The 20,749-nt window shown below is 58.9% G+C and overlaps 2 protein-coding genes across 3 annotated transcripts; both read left to right on the top strand.

The window, feature by feature from the left end:
• The first annotated feature begins 1,692 nt into the window (after positions 1–1,692).
• On the top strand, positions 1,693–16,641 carry CERS1 (ceramide synthase 1). Of its 2 annotated transcripts, none has more exons than XM_051639495.1 (7): positions 1,693–1,914; positions 11,130–11,289; positions 11,728–11,908; positions 12,540–12,701; positions 13,601–13,748; positions 14,337–14,476; positions 14,917–16,641. In XM_051639495.1, exons 1-7 carry the CDS (start codon positions 1,693–1,695, stop codon positions 14,957–14,959), a joined length of 1,056 nt encoding a protein of 351 aa, XP_051495455.1. In that variant the 3' UTR covers positions 14,960–16,641. The 2 variants fall into 2 exon arrangements, with proteins under 2 accessions (XP_051495455.1, XP_051495456.1); XM_051639496.1 differs by lacking the exon at positions 1,693–1,914 and adding an exon at positions 3,114–3,564.
• Positions 16,642–16,644: 3 nt separating this feature from the next.
• Positions 16,645–19,887, top strand: LOC127393902 (derriere protein-like). The gene is made up of 2 exons (XM_051639492.1): positions 16,645–17,412; positions 18,411–19,887. Exons 1-2 carry the CDS (start codon positions 17,136–17,138, stop codon positions 19,241–19,243), a joined length of 1,110 nt encoding a protein of 369 aa, XP_051495452.1. The 5' UTR covers positions 16,645–17,135; the 3' UTR covers positions 19,244–19,887.
• Positions 19,888–20,749: the final 862 nt, after the last annotated feature.

Raw genomic sequence — 20,749 nt, 5'->3', positions numbered from 1 at the left:
TCCTAAGGGTGATCTTTCAGATTGTGTTTCAGGAGGAGAGGGGTTTAAACTCTGCTGTAAATGCCCCCGAGTGGTGTTTCCTTTGTGCCCACCCCAGCCAGGGTGGCTCTGAAAGGGCTCATTGTCTCCTTCCTTGGCTTGTTCAGCAGCAGCTATTCTCAATGAGGGGTTATTCATGGTCCAGTCTGGCATGAATGTTTCCTTTGTGGAGCTGTCTGAGGGAGACCTGAAAGGGGCTTGTGTGCTCAGGGCAGCCATTACCCACTTGATGGGCCATGATAAATTGACTTAAAAATGTAAACAATAAAAGCAGGGGCAGAGCAGGAGCCAGTGCTGTGGTGTGAGAATAGGGGAGCATGTTGTTCAGACCTCTGAGAGGAGCAAGGTTGTGTTTTCTTATTGCTGCCCCAGACCAGTGAGAGAGATTCCAGAGAACCTAAAGGCACAACAGTCTCAGAAATTATTTTAAATTACAGAAAACTCTTTTATATTTTGTCTTTTTCTTTCCCTATCAAGCTGGTTTGAGTTACCAAGTTCCACCAGCACCTGTGATGATGATGATTCTCCATCTCTAGTAGGAAAGGTCCCAAAGCTGCAGTTTAGCTGAAAGTTCTGGTGCATGAGGACACAGCTGAGCTCCACTGCCTCCTCCACAGCCAAACCCAAACTCTGCTGTGCAGCTCTGGTGCCTTTGGGCTGAGATTCCTGTTGTGTTTTACTATGAGACATATTCCAGCTGTGGCATTCCAGGAGAATCTTCATCCTAAACTCCTGCTTCTCCTAAATGTCTGGCTGGCTGTATGTGAGTGGAAGTGTTGCTTTTTATTTTAAACATGTGAATAATGAAGTTCTTGGGCTGGAGGAGGCCTTTCCCCAGGGGTGACCTTTGGGCAGGGTTGATTTGCATTTCTCAGGTGCAGCTCATTGTTCCAGAGCCTGAACTGCTCCAGGTGCCCAAGTTCAGCTGTGGAGCTAAAGTGGAAACACCTGGTGGCTTTTCCACTGAGACCCTTGGTGAGGAAGGGAGGAATCTGCTGCTGCTCAGAGGCTTCTCCTGAGAGGTATGAAGGAATGCAAAAGCTGGAGAAATGTTTTTCTTTGCACGTCGACTGATAAAATATTTAAAAGGGTGAACGTGGAAGGTGTTTTGAACAGGGAGCTCCGTGTTGTTGGGCGACTGAGGGGAACTCGCAGCCCCCAGGGCCGCCCAGAGGGGGCAGCTTGGCAGCCGCGGCGCTTCTCCACCGATTTATCATCAATTCTCCCCTCTTGATACTGAAACATCCCTGTTTGTCTCGGGTTCCTGCTGCTGGACCGGCCCCAGCCTATTGTCCTGGCTCGTGGTCCAAGCGAGCAGCCGCCTTGTTGGGTTGCTTGTTGGTTGTTTGGGTTTGTTTTTTTTTTTCCGTGTCGTAAACTGTGATGTAACTTCATTTCGCGGGCTCCCGCGCTGATTAACGGGCGCCTTAATGAGCCGCCGCTCCGCTCCGCGCTGATTAACGGGCGCCTTAATGAGCCGCCGCTCCCCCGCCGGGTTGAGCCGCTTCGAGAGCGAGAGGAGCCCGTGGGGGCCGGGCCGGGGGGCGGCTCTTAGGACCCCGGTAACGGCGGGGAGGGGAGTCCCGGTGCCGGTCCCGCCCCGCCCGGAGCCTGCGCGCAGCCGGCGGGCCAGGGCGGGCAGCGCTGAGCGCCATGCCGGCTCCCGAGCCCATGCCCGGCTACGGGCAGCTGCTGCGGCGGGGCTACCGCAGCCTGGCGGGGGCCGTGCGGGGCTGCGGGGACTGCGGCTGGGAGCTGGCCCGCCGGACCTGGGCCGAGAACGCGCACCTGGGCTGGGGAGAGGTGCTGCTGTGCGGGCTCTGCGCCCTGGGCTGGACCGTGCTGCGCCGAACCGCCGCCCGCAGGCTCTTTCGGGTCAGTCCGGGCAGCTGGAAAGGGGGATCAGGGGGCACCGGTGACCGGGGGGGGTGCGGGGCTGGGGCGGCCGCAGCGCTGGGGGCTCCGATCCTGCATCCCGGGGCTGTATCCCGGGGGCTCTCTGCGGGGGGAGGTCCTGCCCTCCATCCCGGGGGCTCTCTGCGGGGGGAGGTCCTGCCCTCCATCCCGGGGGCTCTCTGCGGGGGGAGGTCCTGCCCTCCATCCCGGGGGCTCTCTGCGGGGGGAGGTCCTGCCCTCCATCCCGGGGGCTCTTTGCGGGGGGAGGTCCTGCCCTCCATCCCGGGGGCTCTCTGCGGGGGGAGGTCCTGCCCTCCATCCCGGGGGCTCTCTGCGGGGGGAGGTCCTGTCCTCCATCCTGGGGGCTCTCTGGGGGGCGGGGGGGTTTCCTGTCCTCCATCCGGAGGCTCGTCCGCTGCCACCCGGGGCACATCCCGGGGGGGCCGTTGCACGGAGGGGCTCCTCTCCCGCATCCCTGGCACGGGGGGTGCGGGCGGTGTGTGCTCCTTTCCTCTGTCCCCGGGGCCCGTTGCACGGGAGAGCTCGTCCTCCGCATCCCGGGGGCTCGTTGCAGGAGAAGCAGGTTCTCCCTCCGCTGGGGGTGCTGCATGAGAGATTACCCCCCCCCCGCCTTCCCCCGGGGCTGCATCCTGGAGGACCGAGCATCCCGGGAGAGTTCCCTTCCCTTTCCCACTTCCCTTCGCTGCATCTCGGGAAGGTCGGGGGGGGGGGGGGGGGTGTCATTTCTTCTGCGGAGCCGGGTTGTTTCTCACATGGGGGGAGGAGAGGGCCACGTTGCTGCGTGTCAGCCGCGGTTTGCATGAGAAACCCCCTGCCCTGCTGCCCCTGCCCGTTGCTGGGGTGGCTGCGGTGCTGCAGCGCCGGGCTGAGCTTCCCAGCGCGGGGATGCGGGGCTGGCAGCCCCCGACCCGCACAGCCCCCCCAGCGCCTTCCCGGGCCCTTGTCCCCTCCCTGCTTACACCGTACCCTGTAAGGGACAGGGCGAGCAGGGGGTCCCCAGGAGCGAAGACCAGCTGGGTTTGGTTCCTGGCTGTGGAAAGCGTGTGCAGTGAAACCAGAGCTCCCCTCTCCTGGTGGCTCCGGCCCAGCTGAGGTGATTTCTTCCTCGCTGCTTTCCTAGAGAGATGCTGGGCACTCTGCTCTGCAGCTACCCTGGCCTGGACAGCCAGGAGCAACAGAGCTGCAGTATTTTGGATCAGGGGATAGTCCTCAGGGGCACAGAAATGACCCTTTTCTCATTTTCTCACCTACCCGTGGTACGGTGGCATGAGGCCTTGAGTCTGTGGTGGAGTGTGTGTGGTTCTTCACTGCTCCCTGTTCCCTGGGGGAGCTGCTGCCTTCAGAGGTTGCTGTGCAGCTTGAAAACAGCTCCTTGCATCCCTTAATTGGGTAATTAGGCTCTCAGGAGTTACTGCTGTCCTCTCTCTGCCCTCTCCACTGCTGAGCCTGCCTTTAAAGTGACTCTTCCATTGCTGTTCAGAGCTGTCTCTGCTGATCTGGTAATGCAAGGTGGATCTTGACCTTGTGCAAGGTTCTGGTCTGTGTCCTCTGGATTCATTTGCAGCCACTAAAATGGCATGTGGGCAAGATAACCTGCTGGCTTTTCATGTAAGACTGAATTTCTCCTTGTTAGTTGTGCCCCTGTTTGCCTGTGGGGACTTATAGTGCCTGGGAATGCTGGGTTGAAGGAGGTGACCCTGGGTCTGGTGTAACAAAATGGAGGTGATTTCCTGGGTGCTCCAGTTTCTTCTTGTGCAAGGCTCACCTTTACAGGGAGACCTGTGACCAGGGTGTGAAAAAAAAAACCTCTCGGTGCCTTTGGAGTCTGCTCAGTGACAGCTTGTCCAAGTGCTGAGGTGTCCTTCCCTTGGAGAAATGGGTCACACCACTTGTAACTGCAGAAGAGTCAGGGGGGCTGATGTTCTTGTGGCCACATCTGCATGTGTTGTAGTGATGAGATGCTGAGCCAGGTTGTGATAGCATCAGTTTTCTCCCAGTGGCAGGTGGAAGGGTGGCAGCAGGGAGAGAAAACTATATTTTTTAAAGGATCTGCAGCTTTTCTCTGTTTATTCTGCTGGACTTGCTATGGGAAAAGCTGGAGGTTGTGGCTTCTCTCTGGCAGTGTTTAGGAAATCAGTTGGTATCACCTGGCCCTGGACGGGCACTGGTGGAGCGGGGAGTCTCGGGAGGGAAAGCCAGGGAGAAAAAAAGACCTCCTGTCTAACCCTGGGAGGAAACTTCTCCTGTGCTCAGGACACTTTGCTTCCCAGTGCAGACTCAGAGCATCCTTGCTCATTCTGAGTGTCTTTGAGGCCCCTTCCAACCCTTGGCCGTTCTGTGTCTTCCCTGCAAGATGCGAAACACGGTTGTGATGATCGATCCGCTCGGGGTCCAGAGATGCCACCTTCCTGTGTGTTACTTATAAATAATACATCTTGCTGCTTGGATTGTGATTCTCTGCATCTGAAGAGGAAGTGCCTCTTACCACAAGGCCTTGAGGCTTGGAGAGTAAAATGCACCTCGCTTAGCTGGGGCTGTGACCGCTCCTCGGAGGAGCGAGCGCGTTAAAGCCACGCGCCCCTTCCTGTGCTCTCGGTGGCCCCATTTGATGGTGGGATGGGGAGAAGAGGAGGGAGGCTGCAACAGCCTTGTCAAATTAGGTCTCCCTGTGGTGTTGAAGTGGCAGAGGTTGTGCCTGTGAGGGGAGGTGTCTGGGTGGGATTTGGAAGCGTGGCCTTTTCCCACTTGGCACAGCTCAGCTGCTGACTGTGTTCGATGTGGTTTTTCCATCACCCTTACAGCAGAGATAGTTTTTGGATCCTCACTTGGTGCAAGTGTGGAAAGGAGTGGTTTTGGTGTAGGAAAGACCCCAGTCAGGGAAGGACCCCAAATCCAGCTCTGCTGGGGGCATGGGTATCCTTGTGGAGGCTGAGGGATGTATCTGTCCTCTCTGGGGCCTGGCCTGGGAGTCAGTTTGTCCCATTGACTCCTGAGTGCACGAACTTGAGTACTTGGGACATGTCTGATTGTACGAGCTCACTGGAGCTGCAGACCAACCCCAGAAGTGAAGACCAGGCTGGTTTTAGGCAAGTGTTCCCATCCCTGGAAGCCTCCTGGGTTTGTGTCCTCCTGCCGCAGTCTGTGTCCGAGCTCTGCCAGGCTCTGGAAGCCACTGTCCTTGGTGTGTCCCCTGTGTGGAGAGCAGCTGCAGCCAGGCTCTGAGGAGTTTGATTAAAAAGCAGCAACCTGAGCATCTCTGCATTAGTTACACATCCTGGAGGGCAGCTGAGCCCAGCAGTGCTGGGGCCAAGTGCCATTGGAATGGGACCAGGCAGCTCCGCTCGGGAGGAGCGCCGGGAGCTGGCAGCATCCTTCCCAAGCAGGTCTGGAGCAGTGAGCTTAGAGAAGTGAAACCAAGAGCAGATGTGGTTTTACACACAGAGGAGATGATCCAGAGTAACTGGTGAGCCTCAGGAGGCACCTGCAGCCCTGAACTACCCTGAGGCATCTTTGCTGCTGGGAGTTGAAGTCCCCAAAATCAGAGAAGTCCAAGTCTGTGAGGGAGCAACGTCCATTCTGTATGAAAGCTGCCTCTGAACTGGTGATGCTCTCCAGGTATCACCTCTGTCCTTTTCCCTGCACTGGGTAAATGTTTTCCATTTTTGGCCCAGGCATCAGTCAGCTCCCTGTCTTGGTGGTGTCAAAGTGTGTAGGGTGTTGCAGTGTCCTCTGCAAGGAAAAGTGTTGTGTAAATTGGAAGATGTGCCCTGGACACCAGGGTTTCTAGGTGAGTGGGACAGGGAGCCCCAGGAAGGACCTGGGAGGGTCTCTGTTCCCTCTGTTGCTGATTTATGTCACTCTTTTCCACCCTGTGCTAGTGTCAAGACTTATTTTTCCAAGCCCAGCACTGAGCATGTGACTTAAGGGGGGGGGGAATTATCACTGTCCTGAATTCCCACCACGATCTGCTGAGAGCACAGGACACCAAGGCCAGGGGAGGAGAAGGTTCTGCTGCTCTGTCCTGTCCCCAGCTCGTCCCCCTGTGCTCTGCCCACTGAAGCACAAACCATGGAAACTCATGGGAGAAAAGCCACAACAATGGGCCTTTTCTTCACCCCAGGGAGTGAGGCTGTGCTGCTGTCACAGAGCAGGGGCTGCTCTCCCTGTGCTGCTCCACCAGCCGTGGGGCACAGGGGGGTTCCTCAGCCCCCATGGGCACCTCGGGCTTCTCTTCCAAGTGGCTCCTCTTGCTTTGCTCTCTTAGGGGCAAATTGTACTGCTTGGGGAGAAACTGAGGAGGAAATAACATCTGTTGGCTTGTTGCTGTTGTCATTGTGCCTTTTTCCAAGTGTTTATGTGGAAAGTGTTGGCCAGAGCCTAAGGCAGCTCCCCAGTGTTTTAGCTGCTGCGTGGGCAGGGAAACTGAGGCACGGAGCAGCTCACTGCTTTGTGTGGGGATGAGCAATGAGAACTGGAGTTCTGATTGCTCATCACACAGGAAGGACATGAAGCTGTTGGGGTGAGACCAGAGGAGGCCATGGAGATGGTCCAAGGCTGGTGCAGCTCTGCTCTGCAGACAGGCTGGGAGAGTTGGGGTGTTGAGCCTGGAGAAGAGAAGGCTCCAGGGAGACCTGAGAGCAGCTTCCAGTGCCTGAAGGGGCTCCAGGAAAGCTGGGGAGGGGCTTGGGACAAGGGCAGGGAGGGAGAGGACAAGGGGGGATGGATGAAAACTGGAAGAGGGAGATTGAGGTTGGACATGAGGAGGGAATTCTTTGCTGTGAGGGAGGTGAGACCCTGGCCCAGGCTGCCCAGGGAAGCTGTGGCTGCCCCATCCCTGGCAGTGTTGAAGGGCAGGTTGGATGGGGCTTGAAGCAGCCTGGACTGGTGGGAGGTGTCCCTGCCCATGCAGGGGGTTGGGACTGGATGGTCTTTAAGGTCCCTTCCCACGCAAACCAGTCTGGGATTCTGGGATTCTATGATTCTTTGTGCTTTGCTCAGTCTGTTCCCCTTTCCTTGTGGGGTGGCAGCCACTGCCCTTGGGTCCCCGGGCTCCAGGAGACTCATTTCTTTGGGTTTAGAGAACAGTGACATTTTACTGGCTCTTCCCTCCCATGGGCTCTGTGCCCTGTCCTTGGCGTGGCAGGGGGTGGCAGCTGGTCCTGGAGCAGCGTCCAGGCTGGGTACGGAGGGGACACAGTCCCTTGGGAAGGCACCGTTGCAGCCCTGAGAAGATGTGGACCTGGCTGTGGGGAGTGGGGCCACCACGGAGAAGGGGCAGGAGCTGCTGGTTGTGGCCAGGAGCCCGGAGCTCTGCTGGCTCATCACTATCAGCTGCAGTGAGTAAAAGCTGATGTCAAGCTGCCAGTTCCCTGGGCCGAGGATGCTTCGTGCCAGCCGTGCCTTTGTGTCCCTCTGGGAACTCGTTGTGCCCAGAAGCCAGACACAGCCCGGGCCCTGCTCCCCAGGCCGGGGGGGGGGTGGGGACCACACAATTCCTCTGTCACAAGCCTCGATTCATAACCCCTCGCTGCTGGGAGGACTCGTGTCCTGCTGCATCAGCTGGTTGCAGGTTTAAGGGGGAACCGGCTGCTTCCCTCTAGCGCTGGAGGCTGGGAAGGGAGGGAGCACGTTTTGCTTTTTGCTACGAGCGGGGTTTTTTTTTGACACTTGAGCAGAGCTGTGGGCAGCGACCGTTTCCCATCGGTTTCTCTTTCTCGCACCCTCCGCTTTTCTCCTCCCTCCCCCCGGGCTGTGCCGAGCGGGGCTGCGGGGGAACAGTCACGTCCCCCCGACCCGCTGGTTTTACCGGTGAATCAGAAGGTGCCGGGGAGGGTTCGTGCGGGGGAGGAGGGGGAGGGAGGCAGAGCCGCTCGCCCTTCAAGCTCAGCCCCGTTACATCACTCGCCAGGAGCCTTGTGCTCTTTCAGCCGGAGCCGGATCTGCTCTTCCCGCCGCACCACCCGTCACCCTTAGCAACAGGCATCTCTGCGCCGTTGCCATGGGAACGGCAGCTGGGTAGCAGAGGACATCCCCCACCTTGCGCATCCCCCGCCCCCAGGAAAGGGGCGGATTCACCTCCCGTGGGTGGTCTCTGCATCTCCTTGGCTTGTGCCTCCCCGCGCCAGCGGGGCCGGTCCCGGGGGGGCCTCCCCGGGGACGTTTGTCCCCAGCCCCCCGCGTGACCCTGCTTCTCTTCCAGTCCTGCCCTGCCTCTGCTCCAGAGCCAGTTCCCATGTCTGTGGTGCTCAGGGTGCAGCCTGAGCTGCCTGTGGCTACCGAAGGAGGGAGGAGGGCTCTCCCCAGGACTTGCCATATAGGCTGAACCCCTCGGAGCAGTGGCCACCACAAGCTGGGGTGGGGTGGCCCCTCCCTGGATTTTGCTTTCACTCCAGCCTGGGAGCTGCTGCCAGCCCTGCAGTGGGTGGTTCATCAGGCCGTGGCTGCAGGCTCATGGTGGCAGTTTGCTGCTCTGCTGCCATCTCTGCTGAGGGCCTGAGTGTCTGTAAAAACACAGATTGCCTCAGTGTGTCTGGCCCATGGGAGATGGTCCTTGTCATCAGCTCTGAAATGTGGAGCTCTTCCCCCCTTCTTTAGGGCCACACAGATGATGGGAGGGCTGGAGCAGCTCTGCTCTGGAGACAGGCTGGGAGAGTTGGGGTGTTCATCCTGGAGAAGAGAAGGCTCCAGGGAGACCTTAGAGCACCTGCCAGTGCCTGAAGGGGCTCCAGGAAAGCTGGGGAGGGGCTTGGGACAAGGGCAGGGAGGGAGAGGACAAGGGGGGATGGATGAAAACTGGAAGAGGGAGATTGAGGTGAGACATGAGGAGGGAATTCTTTGCTGTGAGGGAGGTGAGAGCCTGGCCCAGGTTGCCCAGGGAAGCTGTGGCTGCCCCATCCCTGGCAGTGTTGAAGGGCAGGTTGGATGGGGCTTGAAGCAACCTGGGCTGGTGGGAGGTGTCCCTGCCCATGCAGGGGGGGGTGGAACTAGATGATCTTTAAGGTCCCTTCCAACCTGCACCATTCCATGATTCTACAGGTGCAGAGAAAGCAGCAAGATGACTTGGCTGGTGATGGGCAGTGAGGCTGCAACAGAGATTTGGGGCTGAGCTCAGCATCCTAAATTCAGCCCCAGCTGGGGAGGGCAGGGGCTCTGCAGCTGCTGTCCTGGCCAGCTGTCCCCAGGGCCGAGCTGCTTCTGTGCCCCACTCTGTGGAGACACAAATAATTCATGCTTTCTGGGCTTGGGACTTTCTGTCTCTGCATTATTTATTCACTCTTCGAGCTTCCTCCTCTTTTTCCTACCGTGGCTCCTGCTGGAAGGAGCCTTGGCAGCAGCATGTTCCTGCTCCCTGTGAGGGCAGCCGGGCTCTGAATGCGAGATGAGGAGGAGAGGGCAGAGCTCTGCCCCTCTGAGGGGATATGGACAACTTGGCAGAGCTTTGTGGGGCTGGTGCTTCCAGGTCTGACCACTGCTGGGGAATTCAGAGCTCGGAACAAAGCGCTTTTAGACCAGGACAATGCTTGGAGTGGAATTCTTTGAAAATCTGATGCAGAGAGGGGCTAAAAGCCAGAGCAGCCACTGCCTGGGGACAGCTGGGGCCTTAATATAGCCCGGGAGCCTGGAGGAGCTGGTGCTGGTGGCACAAAGTGCTGACCTGGGCCAGGGTACAGTTACTCTGCAGGCATTTTGTTTTCATCTCGAGCTTATCTGGTCTCTCCCTGGGGAGCTGTCAGCTGGGGGGGTCTGGGGTGTTAGCTGTGTTGTGGGCAGTGCTGGTTCCCTCGGGACCTGGAGCAGTGCTGCCCTGGGCTGGCTGCTCCCCTGGGCTGTGCCTGGTGGGGCTCTGTCCCTCCTGGTGAGGAGCAGAAATGGTGCCTGGTGCTGCTCAGCTGCCAGGGAGGGAAACCCCCTGTGCCTGGAGCCCCAGCTGAAGCATCACTCAGTCTGCAGCATCCAGTCTGGGATGAACCACAAACCCATTAAGGCTGGAAAAGACCTGAGACCATCAAGTCCAACTGTGAACCCAACTAAACCGTGTCCTGAAGTGCTACATCCACGTGTTTTTTGAACTCCTCCAGGAATGGTGACTCCACCATCTCCCTGGGCATCCTGTGCCAGGACCTGACCCCTCTTTCAGTGAAGACATTGTCCATAATATCCAGCCTGAATGAAGAGGAATGTCAGCAGCTCCAGTTCACTTCTGGGGGGCTGAGACTGTTCCATGCTGGGGCTTTGCTTTTACATGCTGTCCCCTTTGTCCCTGGCCTTGGTGGCTCAGCTCTCTCCCTACTGCAGGACAGGAGTGTCAGGAGATCTTGGGGGGGCTCATTTATCCTCCTGGGGAGTGAGGGGAACTCGGGGTGAGAAAGTTTGATCCTGATTAGCACCAGCAATCCCCAGAGCTGCTCGTCCTCCCTCCTCACTTTGGCCATATCTGGGCAGGCTTTGCCTCCTATTTCTGAGTCCTGACAGGTGGTAGAGGTGCTGCAAACCACAGAAGGGGGAAAAACCAGCAGGGTTTCAGTGCTGGTCAGCTAGAGAAGCTGCTGGGAAGGTGGGTGAGCGTGGGTAGGTGTGAGAGAGCAAGAGGACCTGGTGCCCCAGCCCTTACTGACTTGTTACCTCCAGAGCTGGTTGCCCACACTGGGGGTTCTTGTGCCAGGCTGGTGTGTGTGGGACTCTGCAAAATCTTGGCTTCCTCAGTCAAAAGGCTCTTTCCTGGGAGCTGGCAAAGTCCATAAGCACAGGGTAGTGTTGGTACCTCTTCCTCTTCTGGGCTTCCTTGTGCAGATAGGAGTTGATTTTCATTATATGAAGTTATTGACTGTTCTGTGGGCAGCCCAGCTCTGGAGCCAGGGTGGGGGGCAATGCCTGGGCTGGGGGTGCCCCCCCTGGGCTCTGCTTTTGCAGCTCACCATGGCTGAGTGGAAGGATTTCTAGCCTTGGGTTTTGCCCTCATTCAGCCTCTCTGGAGCCTCTTTCACCTCCTTGTTTGTGCTGTAAAGACAGCAAACAAACCAACCAAAAGGGTTGGTGACCCCAGTTCTGCCCTGTCTCATGGTGCACTCACTCAGCCTCCAGTGCTTGGAGTCTCCTGGAGATTTGGTGCCTCTGCCCTGAGCTCCCCAGGTCTCTTTGCCCCACCTGATGATATTTCCCCCCTCTCCTTGCAGCCCTTTGGGGAATGGTGCAACTTGCAGCCAAAAGATGCTGCCAAGATGCCCGAGAGTGCCTGGAAGCTGCTTTTCTACACGTTGTCCTGGTCATATGGCACCTACCTGCTCTTCTTCACTAACTACCCCTTCTTCTATGACCCACCCTCTGTGTTTTATGGTGAGTAAGAACCAGGGAGAAACGGGCATGGGTTAGGATGTCCAAATTCATGGGACATCTGGGCTGAACAAGGGAATGGGAGTTGCAGTGAGCAAAAGAGAAGGCTGAATCCCTACATGGACCTTCCTGTGGTGCTGTGGGCACAGGGAGGGCACGACGGGCTCTGCCTTCATCTGGTTACAGAGGGAGTCACCTAGTGGCTATTGGAGATGGGAGGGATGAGTCCAGGGCCGAGTAGCTAAAGGATTGACCAGTTAAAGCAGGAGAGAAGTAAATCAAGGTTTCTCCCTTAGATCCAGGAGAGGGAGTGGGTCTAATGCCAAAGGTTGGGAGCCAGGACACCTGGGTTCTGAGCTGGAGCCCCGTGAAGGGCTGGGGCTGCTGCCTCTGCTGCTGCTGGCAGGAGCTCTGGGCTCACTGGGTGTCTGTCCCCCCCAGACTGGCAGAAGGGCATGGAGGTGCCCACAGACATTGCCATTGCCTACCTGCTGCAGTGCAGCTTCTACGGACACTCCATCTACGCCACCGCCTACATGGACACGTGGCGCAAGGACTCGGTGGTGATGCTGCTGCACCATGTGGTCACCCTCACCCTCATCTCCTTCTCCTACGCCTTCAGGTGAGCTCCCTGGCTGTCCCCTGGCCCTCTGAAGTGTGCCCAGAGCAGCTACACGGCAGAACCTGCAGCTCCTCTCACCTCAGGGACAGCAGCAGGACTTGCTGGGCCGGTGCGGCTCCTCCCCAGCCCTGCCCCCTGCTCTCCCCGGGCTCTGGAGGTGGTTCTGCTCTGGCAGGGGGGTTGGACTAGGTGATCTTCAGGGGTCCCTTCCAACCCCCACCGTTCTGTGACTCATGAGTGCACAGTTGGTTGTCTGGAGCATTCCGGGAGTCTGTCTGCTCCCAAAGTGATGGACCATGGGTGCTGGGGGCAAACATCAGTGGTGGCAGGACAAGGGGTGATGGATTACAGTGGGGAGATTGAGGTTGGACATGAGGAGGGAATTCTTTGCTGTGAGGGTGGTGAGAGCCTGGCCCAGGCTGCCCAGGGAAGCTGTGGCTGCCCCATCCCTGGCAGTGTTGAAGGGCAGGTTGGATGGGGCTTGGAGCAGCCTGGGCTGGTGGGAGGTGTCCCTGCCCATGCAGGGGGGTTGGAACCTGATGATATTTAAGGTCCCTTCCAACCCAAACCATTCCATTTCATCGAGCCACCTCCCCATGATCCCCCTCCCTGCTCCCCCTGTTCCCTGCAGGTACCACAACGTGGGCATCCTGGTGCTGTTCCTGCACGACGGCAGCGACGTGCAGCTGGAGTTCACCAAGCTCAACGTCTACTTCAAGCACCGGGGAGGGGTCTATCACCGCCTCAACGACGTCATCTCCAACATCGGCTGCCTCACCTTCAGCATCAGCTGGTGGGTTTGTCTCCCTCATCCCCCTTCCCACCCTCCCTGCCGGCTTTTGCAACCCACCCCCCCCCTCCCCCCCCCCGCCAAAGCGCCCGGGTGTAGAGCCTCCGGGTTTGTGGGAACGAGCCCTTTCAAAAACTGTTTGGGAAGAGGTTCCCGCAGCGCCTGCCCCCCTGCTGGGCTCGGAATCCCTCTGTAGTCCCTCTGCCGTCTGTCACCACGCAAGTGCCTGTGAAATCTCGCTCGCAGCATGAGAAGTGAGCCCAGGGCAGGAGGAGCTGCCGCCGTTTTCCCACTCGCTTGGTTTTAGCAGCAAGAGGCGCGTTTGCAAGAAGGAACCAGGACGTAGGGCTGGCCCGGGTCCCAGCCTTGTTATTCCTCTTGGGACGAGGCAGGAGGAAAAAGAAGTACTAAGATGGAGAATAGAGATGGGGTAGCTGGCAGGTTGTCACTCCTCCCTTGTCCCTTTGTCTCCTTCCTCCCTCTCCATGGGCTGCCCTGAAAAGCAGGGGTGGCAGCAAGAGCCCTTGATTGGAGGGAAGGAGAGCAGGGATGGGCCTGAGTGATAAACTGGGAATGCACAGGGCTAAGAACCTTCCCCTCCAGGCCCCATCCAGCTGGGATAATCTGCAGCACAGACCTGCCTCTGTACCCTGAGCAGCCCTTTCTCTGCCCTGCCCCTGGTGCCAGGTCTTTGCTGCCCTCAGAAGTGACATTTTCCCTTCCATAGCTGCCCTGTCCCAGGGGCTGTGGGAAGTCCTGGCTGCAGCCAGGCCCACGAGCCCCAGCCAGATGCCAGGAGCAGGGACTGGGGATGCAGGGGGGGCAGGAGGTCGTGCTGGGGGAAGCTGTGCAGGGTCTCACACCTCTCCCATTAAACCCACCCCCCTCCCTCTCCCTGGCAGGTTCTGGTTCCGTCTCTACTGGTTCCCCCTCAAGGTGCTCTATGCCACTTGCCACTCCAGCCTCCAGTCAGTCCCTAACATCCCCTTCTACTTCTTCTTCAATGCTCTGCTCCTTGTCCTCACTCTGATGAACATCTACTGGTTTCTGGTGAGTAGGGGGAGCTCAGCAACCCCTACCCTGGCTTCTCCTTCCCCTGCTGCTCCTGCATGGCCCCTGCTGCTGCCTGCCTTGGGGCTGCAGGTGTGGAGGAGACTTAGGGATGGAGGAACCTTCAGAGGACTTGGAGGGGAGGAGGGTAACCCATGCCACTGCCTGGGAGGGTTCCTCTGTGCTGGAATTCAGACTGTCTCACACCCTGGAAACCTGTGGGGAGGGGGTGATAACAGCAGTTGGAGCAGGTTGGGATTGGTAGGTGAGGTAGATGCTCTGGTATTGCCTGGAGCTTTGGGGAGGGGGTGAAAAGGGTGAACTTGGAGGTTTCAGCCCTGGGCAGAGCAGAATGGCAGCAGAGTTCACCATCCTGTGGGGATGAGCTCAGTGAAGGGTGGTTGCAGGAGTCCTGCCCCACTGCTGCAGGGCACCAGCCCCATCCCAGGGCTTTGGCCAGCCCAGAGGGATCTGCCCTGCCCTGCCAGGGGTTGAGGACAGCAGAGGAAGGTCCCACTGAGCACATATGGGTTGGGTGGAAGAACTCTAAGCCTTGGGGCTTGTGGCTGAGGGTGTCTCTCCCCACAGTACATCGTCCTGTTTGTGGCCAAGGTGCTGATGGGGCAGATGCAGGAGGTGAACGACGTGCGTGAGTACGACGTGGAGGAGAGCAGGAAAACCACCCAGAGAGAGGCTGGACTGCAGCTGCCCAGGGCTCTGAAAGAAGGGTACGTGGGCAGGGGGTGACACGTGTACAGCTGCTGGGGGAGTGGGTGCTGCAGACCCCCCAGGGCCTCAGTTGAAGGGTTCACCACTGGGCTGGAAGGCAGAAGAGGAGGATGCCCTGGCACAGAGGATAAGACCTTGCTGCAGGTGGCAGGAAGGGCTCTGTGTCTCCATGCCTAGGCCTTGTGGTGTGTCCACCCACCTTTCATGTGAATCCTCCCCCATCCCTTCCCCTCCTCACCCCATGGGCTGGTTCTTTGCTCGAGGTTGTTTTCTCTGAGCAGCATCTGCACCTTCATGTGGGGAGCACGAGGTGCTGGACCCTGCAGAGCAGGGCTGGTGACTGGGGACGAGGTGCCAAGACAGGTCTGACCTCAGCAGTGACTTGTGCCAGGCAGGAGGGGAGGCAGAGCCAGGCTGACTGTCCTCTGCTCTTCCACAGGCTGCACCTGAAGAATGGACTTGTAAAAGACAAGCGGGTGTGAGGCAGCCCGGCTGGATCTGGGGCCTGGCCCAGGACCTGATGCTCAAAGCCAGCAGGGGAAGGCACAAGGAGAAAGGACTTTATCCCTGAGACCCCTCCACCCCCTGCCTGGAGCTGGGGAAGAGATGCCACTGACAGGATCGGGCCCCTCCTGGGCCTTGCCTGTGACCAGGCTGATGCTGATGTGCTTTCTGTAGCCAGTCTGTGCTGGTTCAGCTGAGGGGCTGGTGGCTTTGAGGTCCAGGTAGGATTTGGAGCTGGCTTTAGGTCCCCTGGTGTTTCTTCTGTCTCCCCATCCCTCAGTATTCTCTGTCCCTTCGTGATTCCCTGTTGTTGGACCCTCCTGCTGACCCTTCCTCAGCAGCTCTGGAGGGTTCCTGACCCAGCATCAAACCAGGAAGTGTCCTCTCCTGCATCACCCCCAAGGCAGGGGAAGCCCAAAGCCAGCTCTTCTCCAGCAGGGACTCCAGAGGTGATGCTGCCACCTCTGAGCCTTCCTCCTCAGGAGGGGACACCAGAGCTGCCCACGTGTGTCTGGAGGCTCAGCACAGTTCCCCTGAGCAGGTCTGCCTGGAAACCCAGCCCTGGAGCATTATTCCAGCCTCCTGTCCTGCCAGATGAGGGCCAGGAGATTTAATTAATGTTAAAAAAGCCTGTTGAAGTCTTACTGTTGCTTAAAAAGCCAGTCCCAGCCCTGCAGGTCCCCTGCTGAGGGGTCTCTGTGCTCCCCCCCAGCAATGTCCACGTGCTCAAGTGAAGAACAGACAGTTCCTGCTCCCCGGGGTGGTTTTCCAGGCAGCCCCAGGCTGGGCTGGGGGTCCCTGCTGGGAAACCCTCTGGATTTTACAGCTCCCCAGACCAGACTGTCCCTCTGATGGGTCCAGGACCCCCAGCTCCTCTGTCCTCCCTGGGAGTCCCTTCCCAGCCAGGGACAACAGGCAGTGGAGGGGGATCCAGGGCATTAATTCCAGGCATCAGAGGGTGGTTAATTGTGTTGTGCTTTGTTTTGTTTTTTCCTTGTCTGCTCTGTTGTCCTGATTCAGCTCCAGGCTGGTTGTGGGAGCCCCAGGGAAAATCCCTGTCAGCAGAAAGCAAAATGTGACTTGGGGTGCTGGGAGCTGTCCTGTCCCCTCAGGGGGCAGCAGCTCAGCCCTTTGGTTCCTTGGCTTTCAAGCAGGATTTGCAGGAAGGAGGAAATGGAGGGAACATCCCAGGGTCTCTCTGCTCCCTCATGGCAGAGCTGGGGCAGCACCAGTGCCCAGCTGGGGGTAAACTGGATTGTATAGTATGGGCTGGTCCAGGTTTCAGTGTTCAGGTGGGTCAGCTTGGCCAGCACGGGTCTTGGAGCAACCTGGGCTGGTGGGAGGTGTCCCTGCCCATGCAGGGGGTTGGGACTGGATGGTCTTTAAGGTCCTTCCAACCCAAACCAGTCTGGGATGGTGTGTGTGACACTGGGCTGCCCGTGGGTTTGTGGTGATGGTGAGAAAGGGGCTGTGCCAGTGAGGGGGGGACATGGGGCTCCCTCTGCCTGGCCAGGGCAGGGACCCTGTGCTGGTGGCTTGTGGGGCTGGTGGCTTGTGGGGCTGGTGGCTTGTGGGGCTGGTGGCTTGTGGGGCTGGTGGCTTGTGGGGCTGGCCCTGGGGCTGCGTGTCCTGTGGGCAGGGCAACTTGTGCTGCTGAAGGGAGGGAAGATGAGATGTGCTGGGAGTTGATGGCCTTGAGGGAGGTGTTGGGTGCTGTGATTGGGCAAAAAAAAAAAAAGAGCTGATTTGGGAGGAGAGAGCAAGAGGAGCCCCAGGGGTGTGTCCCCGTGGGCCTGGGTGGGGTGTGGCAGGGATGGGAGCAGTGCTGGACTCGCTGGCAGGTCTGTGTGGGGAAGATCCATAAGGCAGCTCTTCCTGCCACCAAGGACTTTGGTTTTGGACCTCGATGGTGTGGAGATGTGGGAGAGATGGTAGGAGCCCAGAGGGCAGTGCCCTCCTGCAGCCTCAAAGGGTTAACAGGTCCCAGGGAGCCTGGAGGGGCCGTTCACACCCTCTGCCCAATCCTGGGAATCCCTCGGTGTTAATTGAGCACTAACCAGATCAAAGGCTCCAATCAGGCGATCAACACCCCCCTGGCCCCTCTCTTGGTGTCCCACCCTGGCTGCTCTTTGTCTGCAGAAGGAGAGTGGAGCAATGTGGCTTCTCCCCAGCTTCAGAGCCTGCCTGGCCTGGGCTCTGCTCAGCCTGGTCCTGGGGATGGAGTTAAGTTTGCAGGAAAGTTTCCTGTTAAAAGCCTTGGGTTTGAGCACCAAGCCCAGCCCCAAAGCCCCCGTTCCTGTGCCCCCTGTGCTCTGGAGGATCTTCCAGAAGAGAAAGATGCTGCCTTCTACAAACAGAGACCCGGTGGATGCCTGTAGGGTGGAGGAATTTAATGTCCCTGGGAACATCATCCGTGTCTTTGCTGACCAAGGTACAGAAACACCGTGGTTTGGGTCCTGCCTTTTGGAAGCCCCTCTGCTCTCTGGGCTGGGACTTTGCTCCAGTCCTTCTCCTCTGTCTCTGGGTGTAGGTGGGAGAGGCTGGGGGAGGACAGGGCAGTGGCCAGAGTCTGTCTCTAGGAGAAATTGTGGCTGGTCCTTCTGGGTGTTGTAGATAACTACTTGCAGTTTGGAAACGAGTCAGTAGACAGGGCAGTGGGTGAGGGTGGGGAGGTGGGACAGGCTCAGCCCTGGAGTCTCCTGAAGATGCTGGTTTGGTCGCTGGTGACTTGGCTGGACCCACTGGGCTCGCAGGGGTGGAGGCGGCTCCTGGGCAGGGGCTGTGGGTGCAGCAGGTGAGACCAGCACCCAGCTGTGGGCAGGGGGTGCTGGGCCATTTGGCTGCGTCCCTCCCTGCTCCTTTTTGTCCTCCTGCCTCGGGCTGATCACAGGCACATTTGGCAGCTCCAGCCTCTCTGAGCCCTTCCCAGTTCTGCGGGGACTCTTTGCTTGGTGTGCTCTGGGTCTCCAGACACCACGTAGCTCAGCACTCCCGTGGCTCCAGGTTTCCAGGGGGAACCCAGGGCTGGCTAGAACAGGCAGCTTCCCAGCTCCCAAAGTTTGCTGCTGCTCCTCCTCCTTTCCCCTCCATCCCAAAGCTCCAGCACCCGCAGCAACGCCCCTGTACGGGGGGGAGACATTTATAGCTGGGGAAAAACCAGACTCTAAGCTAAGGAGCATCTGGAGGAGATGCTGGAGTGGCTGCAGCTTCCCAGAGCCACGGGCTGGTGTTTGCACCTCCAGCCCTTTCTGAAGGCCACGGGGCTGACAGCCCCTCCTGCAGCCTCGTCACCTCCACCCAGCCTGGCTGCCACCTCTCCCAGCCCCATCTTCCTCTTGCCAAGAGCTTAAACTGGAGCACTGGGAGGCTGATCCTGCTCAGCATAACGAGGTCCAACCACCACCACCTCTGTTTCTCCTTCTCTGTCAGGCCACTTCATTCACAGCAGGCAGCCCCAGAGGCTGCTGTGTCTGCAGAAACGTCTGTACTTTAACCTCTCTGTGCTGGAGGAGGACGAGCACTTGACCATGGCTCAGCTGGAGGTCAAATTCAGCCACAACTCCTACCACACCTCCAGCCAGGGGCAGGGCTTTGAGCTGAGGCTCTACCAAACCTCCCAGCTGCCCCTGAGGGAGATGCCCTCCCAGGAGCCCGGCCGGAAGCTGCTGGTGGAACAATCCTTTGTGCAGCTGCACAAATCTCTTCTCTTCAACCTGAGCGGGGCTGCCAAGGACTGGAGAACGTTCAGCAGGAACCTGGGCCTGATCCTGGAGATCTCGGTGAGCGGCAGGGATGGAGCATCAGCCCTGGGCAGCGAGGGGCTGCAGGGCCTCTGCACCAGCATCAACTCCTTCCTGGACACCTCCCTCCTGGTGGTGACCCTCAGCCAGCAGTGCAAGGCTTCCCGGAGGAGGAGAAGTGCTCGTTACCCCCCTGTGACCCCCAGCAACCTCTGCAGGCCCCGCAGGCTTTACATCAGCTTCAGCGACGTGGGCTGGGAGAACTGGATCATCGCCCCCCAGGGCTACATGGCCAATTACTGCCTGGGGGAGTGTCCCTTCCCCCTGACAGCCGAGCTGAACAGCACCAACCACGCCATCCTGCAGACCATGGTGCACTCGCTGGACCCCGAGGGGACCCCCCAGCCCTGCTGTGTCCCTGTCAGGCTCTCCCCCATCTCCATCCTCTACTATGACAACAATGACAACGTGGTGCTGCGGCACTACGAGGACATGGTGGTGGACGAGTGTGGCTGCAGGTAGTGGGGGGGGCAGGGGGGGCCTGGAGGGAGCATTGGGTGATGGATGGAATAAATCCAAGTGTGTTAAATCCCCTCTGTGCTGGTGTTCAGGGAGTTTCCCCGAGCGTGCCAGAGCTTCCCCCAGGCTGCCCTGCTCCAGGTGCAGCCAGGGAGGAGGTTCTGGCCCCCAGGGGTGGCTGCTGGAGCTGGGATGTGGGGGCAGCTCAGTGCTTGGCTCTCCCTGTAGCCTCTGGGGCTTCTGGGATGATGATCGAGGCTGATGGTGGCTGTTTGTTCCATTCTCCATGGGGAACAGCAGCTCCAGGCTGTGAATCCCAGACCACTCTTGTGCTGGGCTGAGGGACCCGTGGTGGGAGCAGCTGGGGTGCTCCTGCTCTTCAGCTGGTTGGCTTGATGCTGCTTGTTTCTTTTTTTGGTGACCTGGTGCTGGTGGGTGCTCAGGTGCAGGGCAGGTCCTGGGCTGTGCCAGGAGGAGGTGACACGTTTGCTCTGGTGTCACACAGGAGGGACTGAATCCCCTTCCCCAGGGGAGGCAGAGCCTGGGGGAGCCCGGGTTTCCCTTGGGCTGTTTCTGGTGGGTGCCCCAAGGGGCAGCTGCTGCAGGACAGGTTGTGGCTGAGGAAGGGGGAGCAAAGCAGGGGCTGTGGTGGCTGGAGGGGGAGGAGGGGGGGGGTGGGTGTATTATTGGTATCCAGCTGTGAGTCAATATTTAACTGGTTGGCAAATTGATGATCCAGGGTGAGGTGTCCTGTGTCTTCCCCAGCTCCCTGGGGGCTGCAGGACCAGGAGCCAGAGGGCAGCTGAGCAGTGTGTGGGTGCAGCCCTGGCTGCCTCGGGCACCACCTGCATTTTAGGGGTACTTTTATTTTCCTGTGTTGTGCTCGTGGTGTTTTGGGGAGGGGGGGGGGGGGGGGGGGGGGGGGGGCTGGTGTGTGTTTGTGGCCTGAGTCACCAGTCTGTGTGACCCCAGTGCCCAGAGGAGCACAGGGCAGGGCCCCAGCTCTGCAGCAGCTCTGAGCTCTGATGGTGGCTGCTCTTCTCCCCCTCCAGCCCTGGGCTGCCCCAGCCTGGGGGTGGGGTGTAAATCCTGGACCACCCCTCTCCCCCACCCCCCCCTTGGACAGCCTGTACCCCCTGCACCAGCCCTGCCAGGGGAGGCTTTTCTGCCACAGCTGCAGCTTTGCTGTTTTGGGGTCCATGGTGGGGGGGAGGAACAGAAAAGACATCTCAAGTCAGTCTTGAATGTTTGTCTTTTGCTGTGACCCTGACACTGCAGCATAAGGACGTTTCCTTGGTTTTGTGCCACTGTTGTGTTGGCTTCAAGCTCTGCTGCTGAGCTGGGCCTTCTCCAGGGAAACACAGGGTTTAACCACTTGGGGTTTGCAGAGGAACCCCCTTCCTGTGACAGGGTTTGTTGGGGTGTAGCTGGAGCCCAAGCCTGGAGCAGCTCCAGGACTGTAGCAGGGCAGGAGCCTCACGTCCAAGTGTGGGTCTTTGTCAAGGCTGG

Source organism: Apus apus, chromosome 24, assembly GCF_020740795.1.
Source record: "Apus apus isolate bApuApu2 chromosome 24, bApuApu2.pri.cur, whole genome shotgun sequence".
Lineage (NCBI taxonomy): Eukaryota > Metazoa > Chordata > Aves > Apodiformes > Apodidae > Apus > Apus apus.
Note: the sequence above shows the minus strand (reverse complement) of the source record. Positions and strands in the feature narration are given on the sequence as shown.

Coding starts and splice junctions, on each gene's coding strand:
- LOC127393902 (XM_051639492.1), top strand. CDS start 17,136: ATGTGGCTTCTCCCCAGCTTCAGAGCCTGCCTGGCCTGGGCTCTGCTC. Junction 17,413..18,410: donor CCGTGTCTTTGCTGACCAAG/GTACAGAAACAC, acceptor CTTCTCTGTCAG/GCCACTTCATTCACAGCAGG.
- CERS1 (XM_051639495.1), top strand. CDS start 1,693: ATGCCGGCTCCCGAGCCCATGCCCGGCTACGGGCAGCTGCTGCGGCGG. Junction 12,702..13,600: donor CTCACCTTCAGCATCAGCTG/GTGGGTTTGTCT, acceptor TCTCCCTGGCAG/GTTCTGGTTCCGTCTCTACT. Junction 14,477..14,916: donor CCCAGGGCTCTGAAAGAAGG/GTACGTGGGCAG, acceptor GCTCTTCCACAG/GCTGCACCTGAAGAATGGAC.